This window comes from Monocercomonoides exilis (assembly GCF_001643675.1).
Source record: "Monocercomonoides exilis strain PA203 chromosome Unknown scaffold23-1346700, whole genome shotgun sequence".
NCBI classification, from domain to species: Eukaryota; Preaxostyla; order Oxymonadida; family Polymastigidae; genus Monocercomonoides; species Monocercomonoides exilis.
Genome location: NW_027150568.1, coordinates 989,587 through 1,004,647, shown reverse-complemented (window position 1 = coordinate 1,004,647; position 15,061 = coordinate 989,587). Strand labels below are relative to the sequence as shown.

At 36.2% G+C, this 15,061-nt stretch overlaps 6 protein-coding genes across 6 annotated transcripts; 2 read left to right on the top strand and 4 right to left on the bottom strand.

Moving 5' to 3' along the window:
* Positions 1-1,391: 1,391 nt before the first annotated feature.
* MONOS_4683 (uncharacterized protein) lies at positions 1,392-1,769 on the top strand (the record flags this gene model as incomplete). The annotated part of the gene is made up of 1 exon (XM_067874776.1): positions 1,392-1,769. The coding sequence occupies one exon, from the start codon at positions 1,392-1,394 to the stop codon at positions 1,767-1,769; it is 378 nt and encodes a 125-aa protein (XP_067727270.1).
* Positions 1,770-1,829: 60 nt separating this feature from the next.
* Positions 1,830-2,576, top strand: MONOS_4684 (uncharacterized protein; the record flags this gene model as incomplete). Its single annotated transcript, XM_067874777.1, has 1 exon — positions 1,830-2,576. One exon carries the CDS (start codon positions 1,830-1,832, stop codon positions 2,574-2,576), a length of 747 nt encoding a protein of 248 aa, XP_067727269.1.
* A 3,023-nt stretch (positions 2,577-5,599) lies between these two features.
* On the bottom strand, positions 5,600-5,785 carry MONOS_4685 (uncharacterized protein; the record flags this gene model as incomplete). Its single annotated transcript, XM_067874778.1, has 1 exon — positions 5,600-5,785. The coding sequence occupies one exon, from the start codon at positions 5,783-5,785 to the stop codon at positions 5,600-5,602; it is 186 nt and encodes a 61-aa protein (XP_067727268.1).
* A 1,197-nt stretch (positions 5,786-6,982) lies between these two features.
* MONOS_17602 (uncharacterized protein) lies at positions 6,983-8,091 on the bottom strand (the record flags this gene model as incomplete). The annotated part of the gene is made up of 2 exons (XM_067870537.1): positions 6,983-7,246; positions 7,738-8,091. 2 exons carry the CDS (start codon positions 8,089-8,091, stop codon positions 6,983-6,985), a joined length of 618 nt encoding a protein of 205 aa, XP_067727267.1.
* Positions 8,092-8,262: 171 nt separating this feature from the next.
* MONOS_17601 (uncharacterized protein) lies at positions 8,263-9,054 on the bottom strand (the record flags this gene model as incomplete). The annotated part of the gene is made up of 3 exons (XM_067870536.1): positions 8,263-8,659; positions 8,762-8,871; positions 8,974-9,054. 3 exons carry the CDS (start codon positions 9,052-9,054, stop codon positions 8,263-8,265), a joined length of 588 nt encoding a protein of 195 aa, XP_067727266.1.
* Positions 9,055-12,492: 3,438 nt separating this feature from the next.
* Positions 12,493-14,812, bottom strand: MONOS_4686 (uncharacterized protein). Its single transcript, XM_067874779.1, has 3 exons — positions 14,723-14,812; positions 13,921-14,671; positions 12,493-13,843 (listed from the first exon to the last, which is right to left on the bottom strand). The coding sequence occupies exons 1-3, from the start codon at positions 14,787-14,789 to the stop codon at positions 13,015-13,017; spliced, it is 1,647 nt and encodes a 548-aa protein (XP_067727265.1). The 5' UTR covers positions 14,790-14,812; the 3' UTR covers positions 12,493-13,014.
* Positions 14,813-15,061: the final 249 nt, after the last annotated feature.

Below are 15,061 nucleotides of genomic sequence, written 5' to 3'. Positions count from 1 at the left end.
ATCAATCTCTTCATTTCAGCCTCAGAATGGTCAAAATGCAACAAAGAATGCATCTCCACAAAATACATCGTATATCTCACCGAAGGGTCTTCTCAGCCCGTACACATTGTGGTGGATGTGCAGATGTGTTTTTTCTGTTTCAGCCATGATCTTCTCCTTTAATAATATTCTCAACCACATAAAGCAATGTTTGATGTTTATCTCATCAACACCATGCACAGGAGGGATATGGGGCAGAGAAGAGATGGAAGAGGATTATTTGTGGGAGAGGGCGGGAGTTGAGTGTTCTTTTGTGTTAATATTTCGAGAGGGACTTTTGAATAGAAGAAATTCTGAGACAAAAAGGTGGAGAAGAGCAGGTGGAGATTTTGAGAAGAAAATGTAGAAAATATGTAGAGAAGTAGCTGTGGATGATAAAGAAGGTGATTATTGGATTGGAGATATGGATTTTGAAAAAAGGAAAAGAGGGTGAAAGCCGATGAGAAGAGGAAAATTGAGAAATGTTGAGGCTTGAAAGAAGTGTGTTTTTATGAGAAGAAAAGATTTTATGGAAGAGAATGGGAAAGATGAAGAAAAGGAAGGGATTGATATTTAATGAGAAGTTCATGAGCTGAATGGAAGAGGGGAATGGAAAGGAAAATCAATAGAGGGATATTAATATTTTCTATTTTTCAGGGGAAAGGAGAGGAAATCGCAAAAAGAAATTCAATTGACTTTGAAAAATCCAACTTGATTGATTTTCACAATCTGTTCGTCACAAATTTTGTGATTGAATTTATTCTAACCAATCTGAAGTTTATACAGCAAGTGAGCCCTTTTGGCCAATCAACAACTTCATACATATTATTCTCAACATCATAAATGTTGTTCAACTGTTTTTGCATTTCTCAACCCGTTTTTCTTCTTCGTCTTCTTCTTCTTCGTCGTCTTCTGATAACCCTCCTTCAATCAATCAATCATCTTCATCATTTTTCGGTTTGCAAACACAAAATTCGCCTTCTCGCAATTCACCTACTTATTTAACGACAAGCACGCCTGTTATGAACTGCATAGCCAAAAACACACAAAATCTCCTTCAGTCAAATATTGCCTCTTCTTCTTCTTCTTCTTCATCTTCCTTCTTTAACTTAATTCTCTTCATAATCATCACTGTCGATATGTTCTGTTGGATTTCAGGTTATGAATTTGAACGGCTTTCCTCTTCTACAGCGGCACATCTTGCTCTTCTTAAAGAGCTCGTTCTTCTTCAGCACACAAGCTCTCCTGAATGGGATGAACGGAAATGAGAAGAGAAATGGGAGTGGGAAGGGGAAGGGGCTGCAAGCACATCTCAAAAATCCACTCACTTTATTACGCCCCCAAGGAGCAAAGAGCGAGGAGTGTGCGATCAAATGAAAGAGGCAAAGAAGGCGGATTTCAGAAGCAAATTGAGCGCAGAGCAGAGGATAGGGAGACAGCAGGAAGAGCCAAAGGCGAAGACGAAGAAGAAGGAGAAAGACGAGTTTTGCACATCACAAATTGATGCATTAAACACAAGGCTTCCACAGGAAGCAACAGAAAGGAGAAGGAGGGACAGGGGAAGAGAAGAAGGAGGTGATGAAAATGATGAACAGCAGCAAACATTTTACTCGTTCGGCAGCACACTCTCATCTGCCCAGCTGCACACTCAAAACATCACAGCCTCCTCAAAATTTGCTTCTCCTCATTTTTCTCCCTTGCCACACACACAATTGTCAGCCCTTTCTGTTCTTGTTGGAACTTCGCCATAGCCATCCACTTCATCATCTCCCGTCACATACTTCTTTTCAGTCACGCGGAAGTCCTTCGACATGACTAGCCCAAGCTCTGCCTCTTTATCAAACATGTCTTCTTCCTCTTTTTCTTCTTCTTCCTCTCCTTCTTTTATTACTTCCTTCTCGCTTCCACCGCTTGCAACTGTGCCGATCCCTCGTGCGATTCTCGGGAAGAGCAGATTGGGCAATGCTGGTGTGTTTGCAAGCAGCAGCGTATCAGCGACTAGCGATGTGTTTGAGCCACAGAGCATCCTTCTGAACTATGCAGAGTATGTGGCTAGTCAGGGGATTCGGGTGGGTGGGGAGAAGGAGAGGAAGGAAGAGAGGAAGGAGGAGAAGAGGAGTGCAAATGAGTTTGTGAGTGATAAAGATGAAAAGGGATCGTTGTGTCTGACAGATAAATGCATCGATAATGAGAAAAATGAAGAAGAGGAAGAAAAAGATGGATTTGACAAAGTCATTAGAAAGGCTCAGAAAGAAAGAGGAGCGAAAGAAAAGAAGAAAACAACAAAAGAGAAGAATAAGCCTGTAACGATTCTGACCACGCTTTGCTCATATTTTCTGCCTGAAATCAAAAATCGAAAAAGGATTCAGCAGCAAATTATTGAAACACCATTCACTTTCTCAACATTTGCGTCTGCAAGTACATCATCTTCATTCACTTCTTCTTCATTTCCCATTTCTTCTTTCTTCTTCTTCTTCCTTCTCATCATCTTTTTCCTCCTTATTCTCTTCTGCCTCTTCTCACTCCTCAAGTTCTGCTGGCGTAATAGGTTTTGGTGATAGAACCACAGCCTCCATTTTCAACCCCACTTTCTTCATCGCCTTCTCCTCAGATTCTTCCTTGCATAAGATTGTGTAATCCCTTACCAAATCGCATCGTCGTCGATCTTAGTAACAAAACGCTTTGGCTACAGTGATAAAAACTCTATCAACGCTATCGCAGACGGAAGCAGTTAAGGGATAAACAGATTATTACCTCAAAGAACGCATTCGCATCCAATGCGAAAAAGGATACTTAGCCTCAGATTTCGTTCCCATCGAAGCAACAAACGAAAGAATCCGCATCACCTGCAAAACATAAAGCATCTCCAAAGCGCCACATCACAGGGATGCGCAACAACCCCACTCAGCATATTGCAAATTACCACATCATATACCCGTGGCAACAGCAGCAGCGACAGCTGCATTCTACTCAAATTCACCTCAGCCGCCTTTCGATATTTTCAGTTTCTGCTGCTAACGTATATGTTGCTGACAAGACCGATGCATCCGAATGATCAATAACAGATGCTGTTGATGAAGATGAAGATGGCTTATCATCTCCTGTCACCTTTTTCTCTTCGCTTCTTCGCCTCCTGAATGGCGAAGCAGACAGGCATGCTGTTCCAGTTGAAGAACGAATAAAAGAAATGGAAGAAAAACATCTGTCGAATTTCGAGAATAACTTGGATTTTCTTTTGTTCAATACGAATATTCTGAAAGAGACGAGTGAAGATGCATCAAATATCTGAAAAATCGGAACATTTAATGAGAATAATGAGGAAGACGATGTTTTTGTAAGCTCAAAAATTGAAGTATTCACTTGGATACCACTCTTCCCGCATCATCACTAGTCAATCTGTTTGTCATTTTCAGTTAAATGAACCGCCTATAATATTTCTTTCATATCTATTGGCAAAATATGTTTTTCACTTTTCCTTCTTCTCCTTCTTCTTTTTCTTTTTCTTCTTTTTCATTTGTTCGCATCTTCAATCAAACGGAACAGGCTGATCTTTGCTTCAAGGAAATCATATCGCTAGAGGGAGTTTACTGGTTTCTGTGTACCAAGATGAAACCGCTCATGTTTCAGTTGGATTTGTTGAAGGAGTTGAGGAAGAAGCGGTTTGAGAGAGAAGTGAGGTGGATTTAGCTGAGGTTGTTAAAATTGAAACTGGTGATGAATATGTGGTTGAAGAAGACTGAGTTGGCTGAGAGGAGAATAAAACAAAGAAAATGAACGAAATGATTTTATAGAAAAAGATTAACAAGTTTTTTCTTCGTTGAGAAGTGATTAAGCAGTGTTATGAAAGATTAATTTGGAAAACATTGGAGATAAAAGAAGACAACATGGGTGATTTTTTTTGTTATCATAAAAAAAGATCAAAAATCAAAAAATAATATCTATTTTGGTATTTATTGATCAAAGAGTTAAATTGGTTATTCATTAGTATTTGGCTTTTATTTCTGTAATAAATATTTGTTTAATTTGTTAATATGAAAAAAAGCATACCTTTTTAATGTTTTGATAAAAAATTTTTTTTTATAAAGTTTCAAAAAAAAATTAAAAGTCTATCTTTAAAAGGTCAACAGAAATATCTAGACTGGAAAAAAAGATACTTAACATGTTAAACAAAGCCAATAAAAGGGAAAAAATATTTAAAGAACTTAAAAAAACGCAACAAATTTGTGAATTTTTATTTTTCCGTAGAAAAAGAAATGTGCTTTTCACTAATCCAGCTGAAACCTCATTAAAAAATTCCCTTATCCGCTGAACAACTCAACAGATTCGGCAAACGAAAATTGTGTTATTCAGGAAACTGCAATTAATAAAAATAATTGACTCAACTCCTTCACTTCTCTTTTTATTCTTCATTAAAAATACAGTTTTAATTTTTTTTTCGATTCATTACATCGTTTCCTGTCATTTCTGCTCGACATTTTTTAAAATCTCATTTCGTAAACTGCGTTCTTTTCCATAGTTCCTGCTCTTGCTGCTCTGTGTAGAAATCAACATTGAATTCGCCTTAACCATCATTCGTTTTTTGTTTATGCCATTTCTTTCCCTCTTTCATCATCATCTTCCTCTTTCTCTTGATCATCCTTTTCTTTCGTTTTTGCTTCCTCTTCATTTCACTCTCTCTCCATCATCTCTCTCATCTCCCCCAATTGCAACTGTATCTTTTCTCCACGAGCTACCCATTTAGAGAGACAAAACTGTTTTTCTTCAGCTCTTCTTTAAATCTGCCCCCTTTTCTCTCTTCTGCTCTCAGCATCAGCAGCAATTAAACAATGGCATGCGCAGTTCTTCCCTCCCTTATGGAGTTTGACACGTTCTGAACACTTTATCTTTTCCCTTCCCTTTCTACTGCTCTCACCCATGTTCGCTTACAGAATTGATTGGGTTGAGCTTCATCGACTCCTCTTTTTTTTTGACAAGTTCTGTTCAATTTGCTGTTCTGTGAGCGCTGTATATGAACATGAGTTAAGATTGTGGAATAAGTTGCGGCTTGGGAGAAGAAGAAGAGGAAGGGAATGAAGGAGAAGGAGCAAATGGTTGAGGGATTGATATAACCCTCTTTCAAATACGATACTGAAAGAAAAAAATCATTCTTGTTGTTGAAGAGCGCACTCAGTGACTCAGATATGGTTGCTCTGCTGTGCTCACTGGAATATGTTGTGATGTGGCTGTTTTGCACTGCCTTCTGCTGAAGTGGAGAAGCTGCGTGCGTTCTTCCGGCAGGGGGTGGGGCATGAAATTGTGGGATAGGTTTGGCATAAAATTAGTACTGAGGCAATCATTGGAATCTGCAACAAAGGTTAGTACAGGGAAGAACGCAGTTGAGACAAAGTGGGCGAATGACCTTGTGTGCGAGGAGAAGACGGACATGAACACCAATCTTCTTCTTCTTCTTCTTCATCTCTTTCGTTACACTCTCCTTTTCTTCATCCTCTTCATCATCATCATCCTCCGTATCTTCTTCTGTTCCTCTTTTTCCCAACAGGTGCATACAGATTAAGCAAAGCACCAGCAGTTATTATTTTCGCTATGTCAGTCGCCGTTGGTGAAGCCAGTTTGCCAACAAGATTCGACCAACGCCCCAGCTCAGCAAACGGCGCAGCAGCTCTTCCTTCGTAACTGTTGGCTCATTGTTCGCTTCTTTATCCTTCTCGTTTCTCTTCTCCTTCGTATCCCCAAACATCACACTTCCATCATATCCCCTCCGTGGCATTCCACCATATCCTTCATCTCGTTTTCCCTCTCCAACTCCTTCTTCTGCCAGCCCTCTTCCTTCTGCAAGCACCTCGATGATTTCCTACGTGTTGTTCCGCACAATCGCCTGTGGTGAGTACATCAGCTCGACAAGCTCGTTAAACAGCGCCTTGTCAAGCGAGCTGGCAAACAGCTTAACGTCTTGCTAGATAGCGAGAGAAGGTTGGAGGAGGCCTTGCCGCTGTATTCAGCGCGCGGCGAGTGCAGCAGGCGGTGGATGGGCTGGAGAATGCCGTGGTGCAGAAATGAAAAGTGGAACACTTCACCGTTGGTGATGAATTTGTTGGTCAAAGAAGAGAAGAAGAGATAAGAGGATACCATCGGAAACTGAATGTGAATATATTTGCGTATTTTTGTATAATGAAACGAACGAGCGAAAAAGTGGGTGTAAAAATGAAGAAGAAAAAGAATTTGATAAAAAAGAAAAAAGAAAGAAAAACTTGTGAATAAAATCTCAATAAATATTTTCTGACAAACCTCATGAATCTGATCAATTGCTTTGCAACAGCATCATTCAGCAAATAGTCTTTATTGCTTTGCAAGACGATTGAAAAATCATTGCCATTAGTCCACAATCGTAACTATTCATCATTTGAGAGTGAACAAAAAAATTTAGATTAAGATAAATATTTGAAACGCAAAATACAGGTAAAAAAAAATAAATGAAACAATGAATGAAATATATTTTATTTTACAGAAAAATTCAAAATTTCCATACAATTCTGGTTCACCATGTGGGTCATTGCGTTTAGTCCCCTCAGCCTGCAGATGTCGTCGAAGCCGCAGACCATTAACTGTACAACAGGAAACGCACAGCGCAGGTAAGGTTGAACGTCCATCGACAGAAAAGCGCTACAAACGACACTGGTACATAGATCAATCACATTCTGCCGCTTCACTTTGAACGAACCCCCCAAGCTGTGCTTGATGAATGGCAGGGTTTGGGAGGAAGAGGAGGAGAAGAAGAAAATGATGATGATGAAGTTGGAAATGAAGAAGAAGTGAAAGAAGTTAATGTGCTTGCAGAGGCAAATGTTGAGAAAGCGAATGGTGTTTCGATGTTCTGTCGCTGAATCCTTCTTCGATTTTTGATTTCAGGCAGAAAATCTGAGCAAAGCGTGGTTAGAATCGTTACAGGCTTATTCTTCCTTTTATCTCATTCTATTTTTTCTTTTGAGCCCCTATCTTTCTGAACCTTTCTAATATCTCTGCCAAATCCATCTTTTTCTTCCTCTTCTTCATTTTTCTCATTATCGACGCATTTATCTGTCAGATACAACAATCCCTTTTCATCTTTGTAACTAACAAACTTATATGCATTCCTCTTCTCATCCTTCTTCTTCTCCTTCTTCTTCTCCTCCTCACCACCCACCTGAATCCCCTGGCTAGCCACATACGCTGCACAGTTCAGAAGGATGCTCTGCGGCTCAAACACATCCCTCGTCGCTTACATGCTGCTTGCAAATACACATGCATTGCCCAATCTGCTCTTCCAGAGAACCGCACAGGGAATCGACAGCGAGAATGAAGAAATAGTTGAAGATGCATGCAAAGAAGATATGTTCGATAAATAGGCGGAGCTTGTGTAAGATTTGCAGAGGGACTTCTGTATTATCGAAGAGGAGTCCGCGGTGGGAGATGATGGAGTGAATGGCTTTGGTGGATTTCCCACAACAACAGAAGTGACAAACAACTTAGTGCATGTCAATGGATAAAAAGAGGAAGTAGCAAATGTTGATGAGGCTGTGGTATTTTGAGAATTCGGACGAGTAGATGAGAGTGCACTATCGAATAGGCAAATTTTCTGATGATATTTAATTCTCTTTCCCTTCCCCTGTCCCTCCTCCTCCTTTCTATTGCTGCCTGTTCTTGTATTGTGTCGAAAGAGTCAATTTGCGATGTGCAAAATACGTCTTTCTCGTTCGTCTGCATCTTCGCCTTTGACTTTTCCCGTCGTCTCCCTTTATTCTGCACCGCATTCATCTTGCCATTGTACTCCGCTCTCTTTGCCTCTTTCATTTGATCGCGAACTCCTCGCTCTTTGCTCCTTGGCGGCGTCATAAAGCGAGCTGATGAACGCAATGTGCCTTGAAGCTCCTTCCCTCTTCCACTGCCATTTCTCATTCGATGCCCATTCGCCTCATTCACACTGTTCAGCACAGCCGGAGCGCGGAAGCCGTACGAAGTGCTGAAGCAGAGCGGAATGCGCCTCTGGGGAAGAGGAAAACAGTTCAAATGCACATTCAGCGAATCTGCAGAATGCATTGATGGAGATGAAGATGATGAGAATAAAGAAATAAGAGGAGGATGTGAAGAAGAAAAAGTAGAAAAAGAAAAAGAAGAAGAAGAAGAAGAAAAAGAAGAAGAAGAAGAAGAAGAAGAAGAAGAAGAAGAAGAAAAGGGAGAGGGAGAGGAACATGACGATCTGTTTGAAGATTAAGGAATCTGCAGGATATGAACAGAGTCAGATATTCTATCTCTGGCAGCTGAAAGAGAAGTGTCTGTCTTGTCTTGCCCAGCCAATGAGCTGCCCATGCTATCAGAGCGAGGCTGTGCGGATGGTAAGTGAGGAGGGCATGCTGCATAAGGGAGTGGTAACTCAGCAGGAATTTGTGCTGGAAAGCGGTGATCGTTGGCTGTATGTGTTTCCTGCCGCTTCCCCAGCGACTCAATAAACCGCCTCTCTTGCTCTGCAATGGAGATTGCTGGAGCCTCTGATCCGATCAATTGCAAAGAGGCTGATGACACAGCATGCCGAGCACCTGCAAGGCTGAAGAAGCCAGATAGTTCACGCCCAACAAATGACTGAAGCCTGTGTTGTTGAAGTGAAAAGCTTGTTGTTTGCCAAGCACCGCAAAAATACAGAAAATAGCAACAGAAATAACAAACGAGTTGACAAAAATATCAGTTAAAATTAAATGACAAAAATGCAAACCACTCCAAGTTTTCTCTATCCACGGGGTAATTATCATAAGTCCCAAGAAATAGTTTGAAGCGTCCTTCCAATTCAGAACACAACGAAGAAGCACATGCTTTCAAATTCTTCTGGTCACAACAGTACAAACAGCAAGCGCACACACAAACACAAAATAATAGTCAAAATGGAAGTCCTTAAAAACATTTTTTTAAAAAATATTCTCATCACACATGCAATAACTCCAGTTGATGGCTCAGAAAACGAATGTTGTAATCCGAATAGCTCTCCAAAAAATGATTCGTGAGTGTCATCGAAACAGACTCTCATATTCCAATAACTTTCATGATCCGGAAGAAAGACAAGATAATCTACAATTGGTTCGATTCTATGATCCAGCAGGAAGTAAGAGGATCAACAAAGATGAATGTGAAAGAAGGCAAAGAAGAAGAAGCAATTGAAAAATGTGAAATCAGTCTTACGAAATTCAAGAAGTTGAAAATAATTTGTACGAAGTCGTGATTGGACTAAATATTTTTTTTTCGATAAGTTGATTTCTGTAAGAGTAGAAATTCGCTATCGCTTATATTGCGCAAAAGAGACTGATGCAAATTAATGTGGCAGTATTTCTTCAAATAAATTAATTTTCTTTTGCAAATTCTTCTCCTTTCTCTTCAAAAATTGAAAATGAAAATATCTCTCAATTTCCTTTTCTTTTCCATTTTCATCTTCCATTCAACCCCCAAAATCATCAGAAAATATCAATCCTCTCCTTTTCTTCATCTTTCGCAGTCTCTTCCAAATAATCTTTTCCTCTCAAAAATTACCCCTCTCCCAATCAAACACTTCAGAATATTCTTCTTCTTTCCCGCCTTTGCCCTCTTTTCCTTTTTTTCAAAATCCATTTCTCCCATCAACAATAATCACCTTCTTCATCATCCCCAGCAACTTCTCTATATATTTACTATATTATCTGCTCAAAATCTCCACTTCCTCTTCGCCACCCCCTTGTCTCAGATTTTCTTTCATTCAAAAACCCCTCATGAAACATTAACATTCAAAAAAACACTCAACTCCCACCCCCTGCCACAAAAAATATTCTTCCATCTCTTCTTTGCTCCATATCCCTCCTGAGCCTGGTGTTGATGAGATAAACATCAAATACTGTTTTGGGTGGTTGAGAATATTATTAAAGGAGATGATCATGCCAAAAACAGAAAAAAACACCTCTGAACATCCACCACAATGTGTACAGCCTGAGAAGACACTCCAGTGAGATACACGATGTGTTTTATGGAGATGCATTCCATGCTGCAATTTGACCATTCTGAGGCTGAAATGAAGAGATTGATTTTTTGAATGATGATTGTTGTGGAGATATGCATTCTGGAAAAAAACAGTCGAAGGGCAGTTTGGCGTTTATTTATTTTTCTTTACATGAATATTTGCCTTTTGAATGTTTTTGTGTCGTTTTCAAGGCAGGAGGTGGAAAAGAATGAAAATGAATGAAAGCTTTATATCTCGTTATGCAGGCTGACCATCGAGTTGGGAGAGCGAATTCATATGGAAAGTGCCCAGGATGAAGGGATTGGGAAGGGAATTTGAGATGATAATTTCTAAAGAAGTAGTTGGATTTATGAAACAAACAAAAACCTCTTCTTTTCGAGAAAAGAAGAAACATTAAAAGGAGAAAAGGCTATTAGAAAGGACGATATGTTAGTAAGCCGCCAGATCTGTGGAAATTCATTGATTCAATTTGCAATTTTCTATTTCAACAAATCAATTTTTTTTCCTTTTCAATTACAATATGTTTCATATATTTGAATATGAAATTGATGTTTAACATTATTATAATTATTGTTATCATGTTTTGGAAATCAGTTAACTTATGTTTTATTAGGTTCATCAAATTTTCGGTTTTTTTTTAATAAATAATTTTTATTTTTCGATATTTGAAATAAAAACTATTGGAAACAAATTAAAATCAACAAATAATCTATTATAATAATATTTAAAACTTTATTTTCGCATAATTTGACAAAAATATTTCCTTTTCAACCCCACCCTTAATGAAAAATATTTTAGATCAAACTTCGGAATTTTTTATGATATCAAAAAAAATCACCCACATGAGCAGCATTTTCAAATGGGGGATTCAGATGAAGTGGAGCAAAAACAGAAGAAAGATGGGCAGCGGATGAAGAAGAATGCTTGAATATCATTTCATAAGAATAATAAGGAAAGAAAAGTGGAATTGACTCCATTGTCATCGTCCATTGTTGTTTCGCTGCCGTTTCGTTCATTGTTATAATAAGTCGTTGAACTGCGCAGCAATGACAGGAACTTTGTGATGAAGTTTCACATCAATTAATTTAAAACGCATTGCATACCATTTTGAACAAACCAATTTTATATATTAATATCTATCAATATTATTTTTCATTTATAAGAACTGTTTATAAAGTCTGGAAACTTCAATTTCCTTTTTGATGAGTGCGTAATATATTCTTTTAATATTTTTGGTGAATTCTTTTTCATTAAAAATGTCAAATAGGTTTGCTTTTTTGAATATAGCAATAAAACAATTATTTATCACAGAAAAATTGCTTTTCACTTGCAAAAAATCAAATTTTGTCTTTGATCAATAAATACCACAATTGTTTTTGTTTTTTCGATTTTTGATCTTTTTTTATGATTTCAAAAAAAAACACCCTAATTGAAATTTTTCAACAAAAATTTAAAAAAGTTGCTTGAATAACAATTAAAGGAAATTCAAAGGTTTTCAAATATGTATATTTGTGCTATACACAATTGTTGAGGAAGATGATAATTTTATAAATTTTGAAATGAGATTTGAAAAAAAACCCATGAAAATTCAGATGTGAATAAAAAATCATTTAGTCATTTTTGATTTTTTTCTATTCGTAATTGTTCACCTAACACATTTGAAAAATCTTAACATTGCATTTTTTTGTAATTAATTCATGGATAAAACGAAAAAAACTGCGATCCTTTCAGTTGCCTCTTTCCGTTTTCACTATCGTCTGTTTATTCCCTCCCCCCCCCCCCCACCCCCTTTTTTTTTTTTTTTTTTGTTTTTTTTCCCTGTTTTTCATCCTTTTTTTGGTAAAATGTGTGTAATTATTTTTGAAATCACATTTGTTATATCTAAATATTCTGGTTATAATATTTGTTATGAAATATTAACTCAAGAATACTGAAAAGGACTGTTGTTATATAATTATTCCTATGTTTATTTTTTCTAATCCATCATTGGCTTTTGTAGTTATTTTAATGAATTCAACATTTGTTTAAATATTTAGAGGCTAATAATCAAAAAACTTGGTACATTCTTTATTCCCGAAAAGAGTTATGATTTCAAAAATAGTCACCCACATTGTTTGTTCAATAAAGATATTGGGCCTAATTTTTGAAATTTCGAAAAAAACCCTGCTTTACAACTGACTTTTTCTTCATATTATCAATTTAAGTCCATCGTTCCAATACAAAAAAAGAAAAGAAAAGAAAAGAAAGAAAGAAAGAAAATGGAAAATAGAAAAAAAAAGAAAATAGAAAGTTAAAAAAATTCATTTCAATCAAGTTGAGCACAATTCATAAAGCAAAAAATTTCAACCCATTTATTTGATTCTTTTTTTATCTTTCTTTAGTTGGAGTTTTGATATTAATTTATTTGAAAGGGAATCATTAGAAAAAAGCTTAAAACACTTGAAAGAATTATTATTTTTATTGTTCATTCAAAAGGAAACAAACCTCTGTTTTCTCTTTGAGAAATAAATATTTATCTGATCTCAAAAAAAAAATTGATTTTCAAAAGTATCAGACACATATAATCGAGAAATATTCAGAATTACTATTTTTTTCCAACAAAACTAAAAGTATGCACCAATTAGATTTTTGATTAATGTTCTCAAATTACAATTTAAAATTTAACATATTTGCTTTTAAAAATTTATAAAGTATATATTTCTTAATAACTCAACAATTCATAACTTATAAAGTCATAATTGCAATCATATTCTTTTAAAAATGTAAATAAATTACCTCAAAACGTTCTGTAACAAAAATATGATTGAAAATTGGTGCAAAAATTCAGACAAAAATTAAAAAAAAATATTTTAAACACAATAATCAACAGAGTTTTTATTTCATGATAAATTTATAATTTTCGAAATTGAAATGACATTCCGTATTAACTCAACTTTTAGCTTTCAAATGATCAAAAAATGCAAACACATATCAAACAACCCATTTCCCTAAATATCAGTTACAGAACTTGATTCGTTGCATTCTGCTCCGTCAGTCAAACATCCGTATGTTATTTCTTCATTTTCTGTTGTGATAGATACTTCTCCAGGAAACTTCTTTTTCTTTTTCTTTTTCTTCTTTTTCTTCTTCTTCTTTTGTGATAATATGAGCTTTTCTTCTTTTTCAACTTCATTTTCATCTTCTGAGAACGAATTCATAGTCATCATTGACATCGCCAATGATTCAGTCTCCAGATCCGATTCAAAATGCCTTTCCAGTTTATTTCCTCGATAATCACTTTCTCCACTCAGGCTGAATGATAAAGGAAAACTTGGAGAAGTTATTGAAGCTAAACTTTCTTTTTCGTCAGTTTCAAACGACTCTTCCTCATTCAAAGAAGAAGAATACAGCACAGGAGACGAACTGGGCGACGAGCCAAATGATATTGGAATGGAATGTATTGTATTTGATTTCAATGAAAGATTTGCTGTCGAATATGCATTATTTTCATACCCTTCGCCCGATCCATTTCCTTGGATAGTGGAAGCATGATACTGACGACGACGATTCCTTCTCAAGCTTCTGTTATCTTCTCCATGCCCTCCAATCCTTTCTCTTTGGCTTGGTTTCCCGTCTTCAAGAAGAGGCATGGAAAGCGTTTGCTTATGCTTGCTTGCCTGATGATTTCGCTCTCTTGTTCCAGAAGAAGGCGTTCTCCTTCCCTTTTTTGCAGATATGCCAATCAGGTAGATAACCATCGACATCCCAAGATACAGAGTCACTGGAAAGATCGTCGTTGTCAATCTATATGCACTTTTTCTGTTGATTGTTGGTTTGCTGAGAAAAAAAGAATAAAAACAATAGTTGTTGAAAATGAATATAAATTTAATGGTTAACAGTTTTGAATAGCATACCAATGGTCGTGATCATCAAAACTTACATTTTTACAATCACGAACTTCATTTTCCTTTAATATAAAACCACTTTGAAAATAGAATTCACAATTCAAAATCATTACAGCGACAAAAAGGATTGTAAGAAAAAGCATCATTCCAGAATAAGCCATCACGCTATGTCTAAATCGAATCATTTGCTCTGAATGACTATTCTTCTGAACCTTAAATTTCCAAATCCATAGAAGAGCTCCGTCAATTAGAAAAGAATAAAAAATGTAAACAGCATCAACATATAGAACACGAATATCTAAAAAAATTCTCTTTTTAGGTTCTGCACGATTATGACTTGTGTCAATTGAATCATACAAGCTACAGCACAACAAAAAAACATTTCCGCCTATGAATGAAATCCAAAGTCCAATTGTCAGAATTTTTGTTGCAAGATTATGATTTTTTTTCCATAATGATTTTGCAGTAGCGTTCCATGCAGTTAACAAATTGAAACCCCAAGCAGTATAAAACAGAATATCAAATGAATATGCACAAAAAAATAATCCGCTGTTTAAATTGAAAGGAAGCGGAACAATCATGTTTATAAGTAATATCATCATGCATAAAAAATTGGACAAAAGAGTTCCAATTTTAAAAAAGCTCCTTTTCTTTTGCGATTTTTGAAATTCAGTAACAATTAAAAAAAAGGCTAAGAGGGCGCAAATGAAAGATAAAAGGAGAAGAATGCTTGGCAAAGCTGAGTCAGTTCCATGAATTGCTAAGGGAAAACAAAATTTAACAAATCTGCAGAATAATTAAAAATGCACACAAAGGCATCTATGCATCAACTCAAACTGAACCATTTCCTTTTCTTTTTCATTTTCAGCCTCATTCATTCAAATCTTCAACTAATATTAATAAAGGGCGGAAGAACAAAAAATAAGATAAAAAATATTTAAAAATAATCTTCACAACATCATAATTCTTTCATTGCTATTTAATGTAACCATTTTTTTCAAAATTTCAACTTGAGTTTTAAGTCAGAAACGTTTGTCATCATTTCTGAGTTTTGATAATTCAATTCAAAAATACTAAAAGTGTTATTATTTCATTCCTTAAAAAAAAATGAAAATAAAATAAAAAAAATTTGAATTTCTCTTTTGCATAT

What these genes read in the sequence shown, in the direction of transcription:
- MONOS_4686 (XM_067874779.1), bottom strand. Translation starts at nt 14,789, where the DNA reads ATGAATGAGGCTGAAAATGAAAAAGAAAAGGAAATGGTTCAGTTTGAG. An exon ending in GTTGATGCATAGATGCCTTT is followed by an intron (nt 14,672 to 14,722) that starts GTGTGCATTTTT and finishes GTTTTCCCTTAG; the next exon opens with CAATTCATGGAACTGACTCA. An exon ending in TTTGATGATCACGACCATTG is followed by an intron (nt 13,844 to 13,920) that starts GTATGCTATTCA and finishes TTTTTTTCTCAG; the next exon opens with CAAACCAACAATCAACAGAA.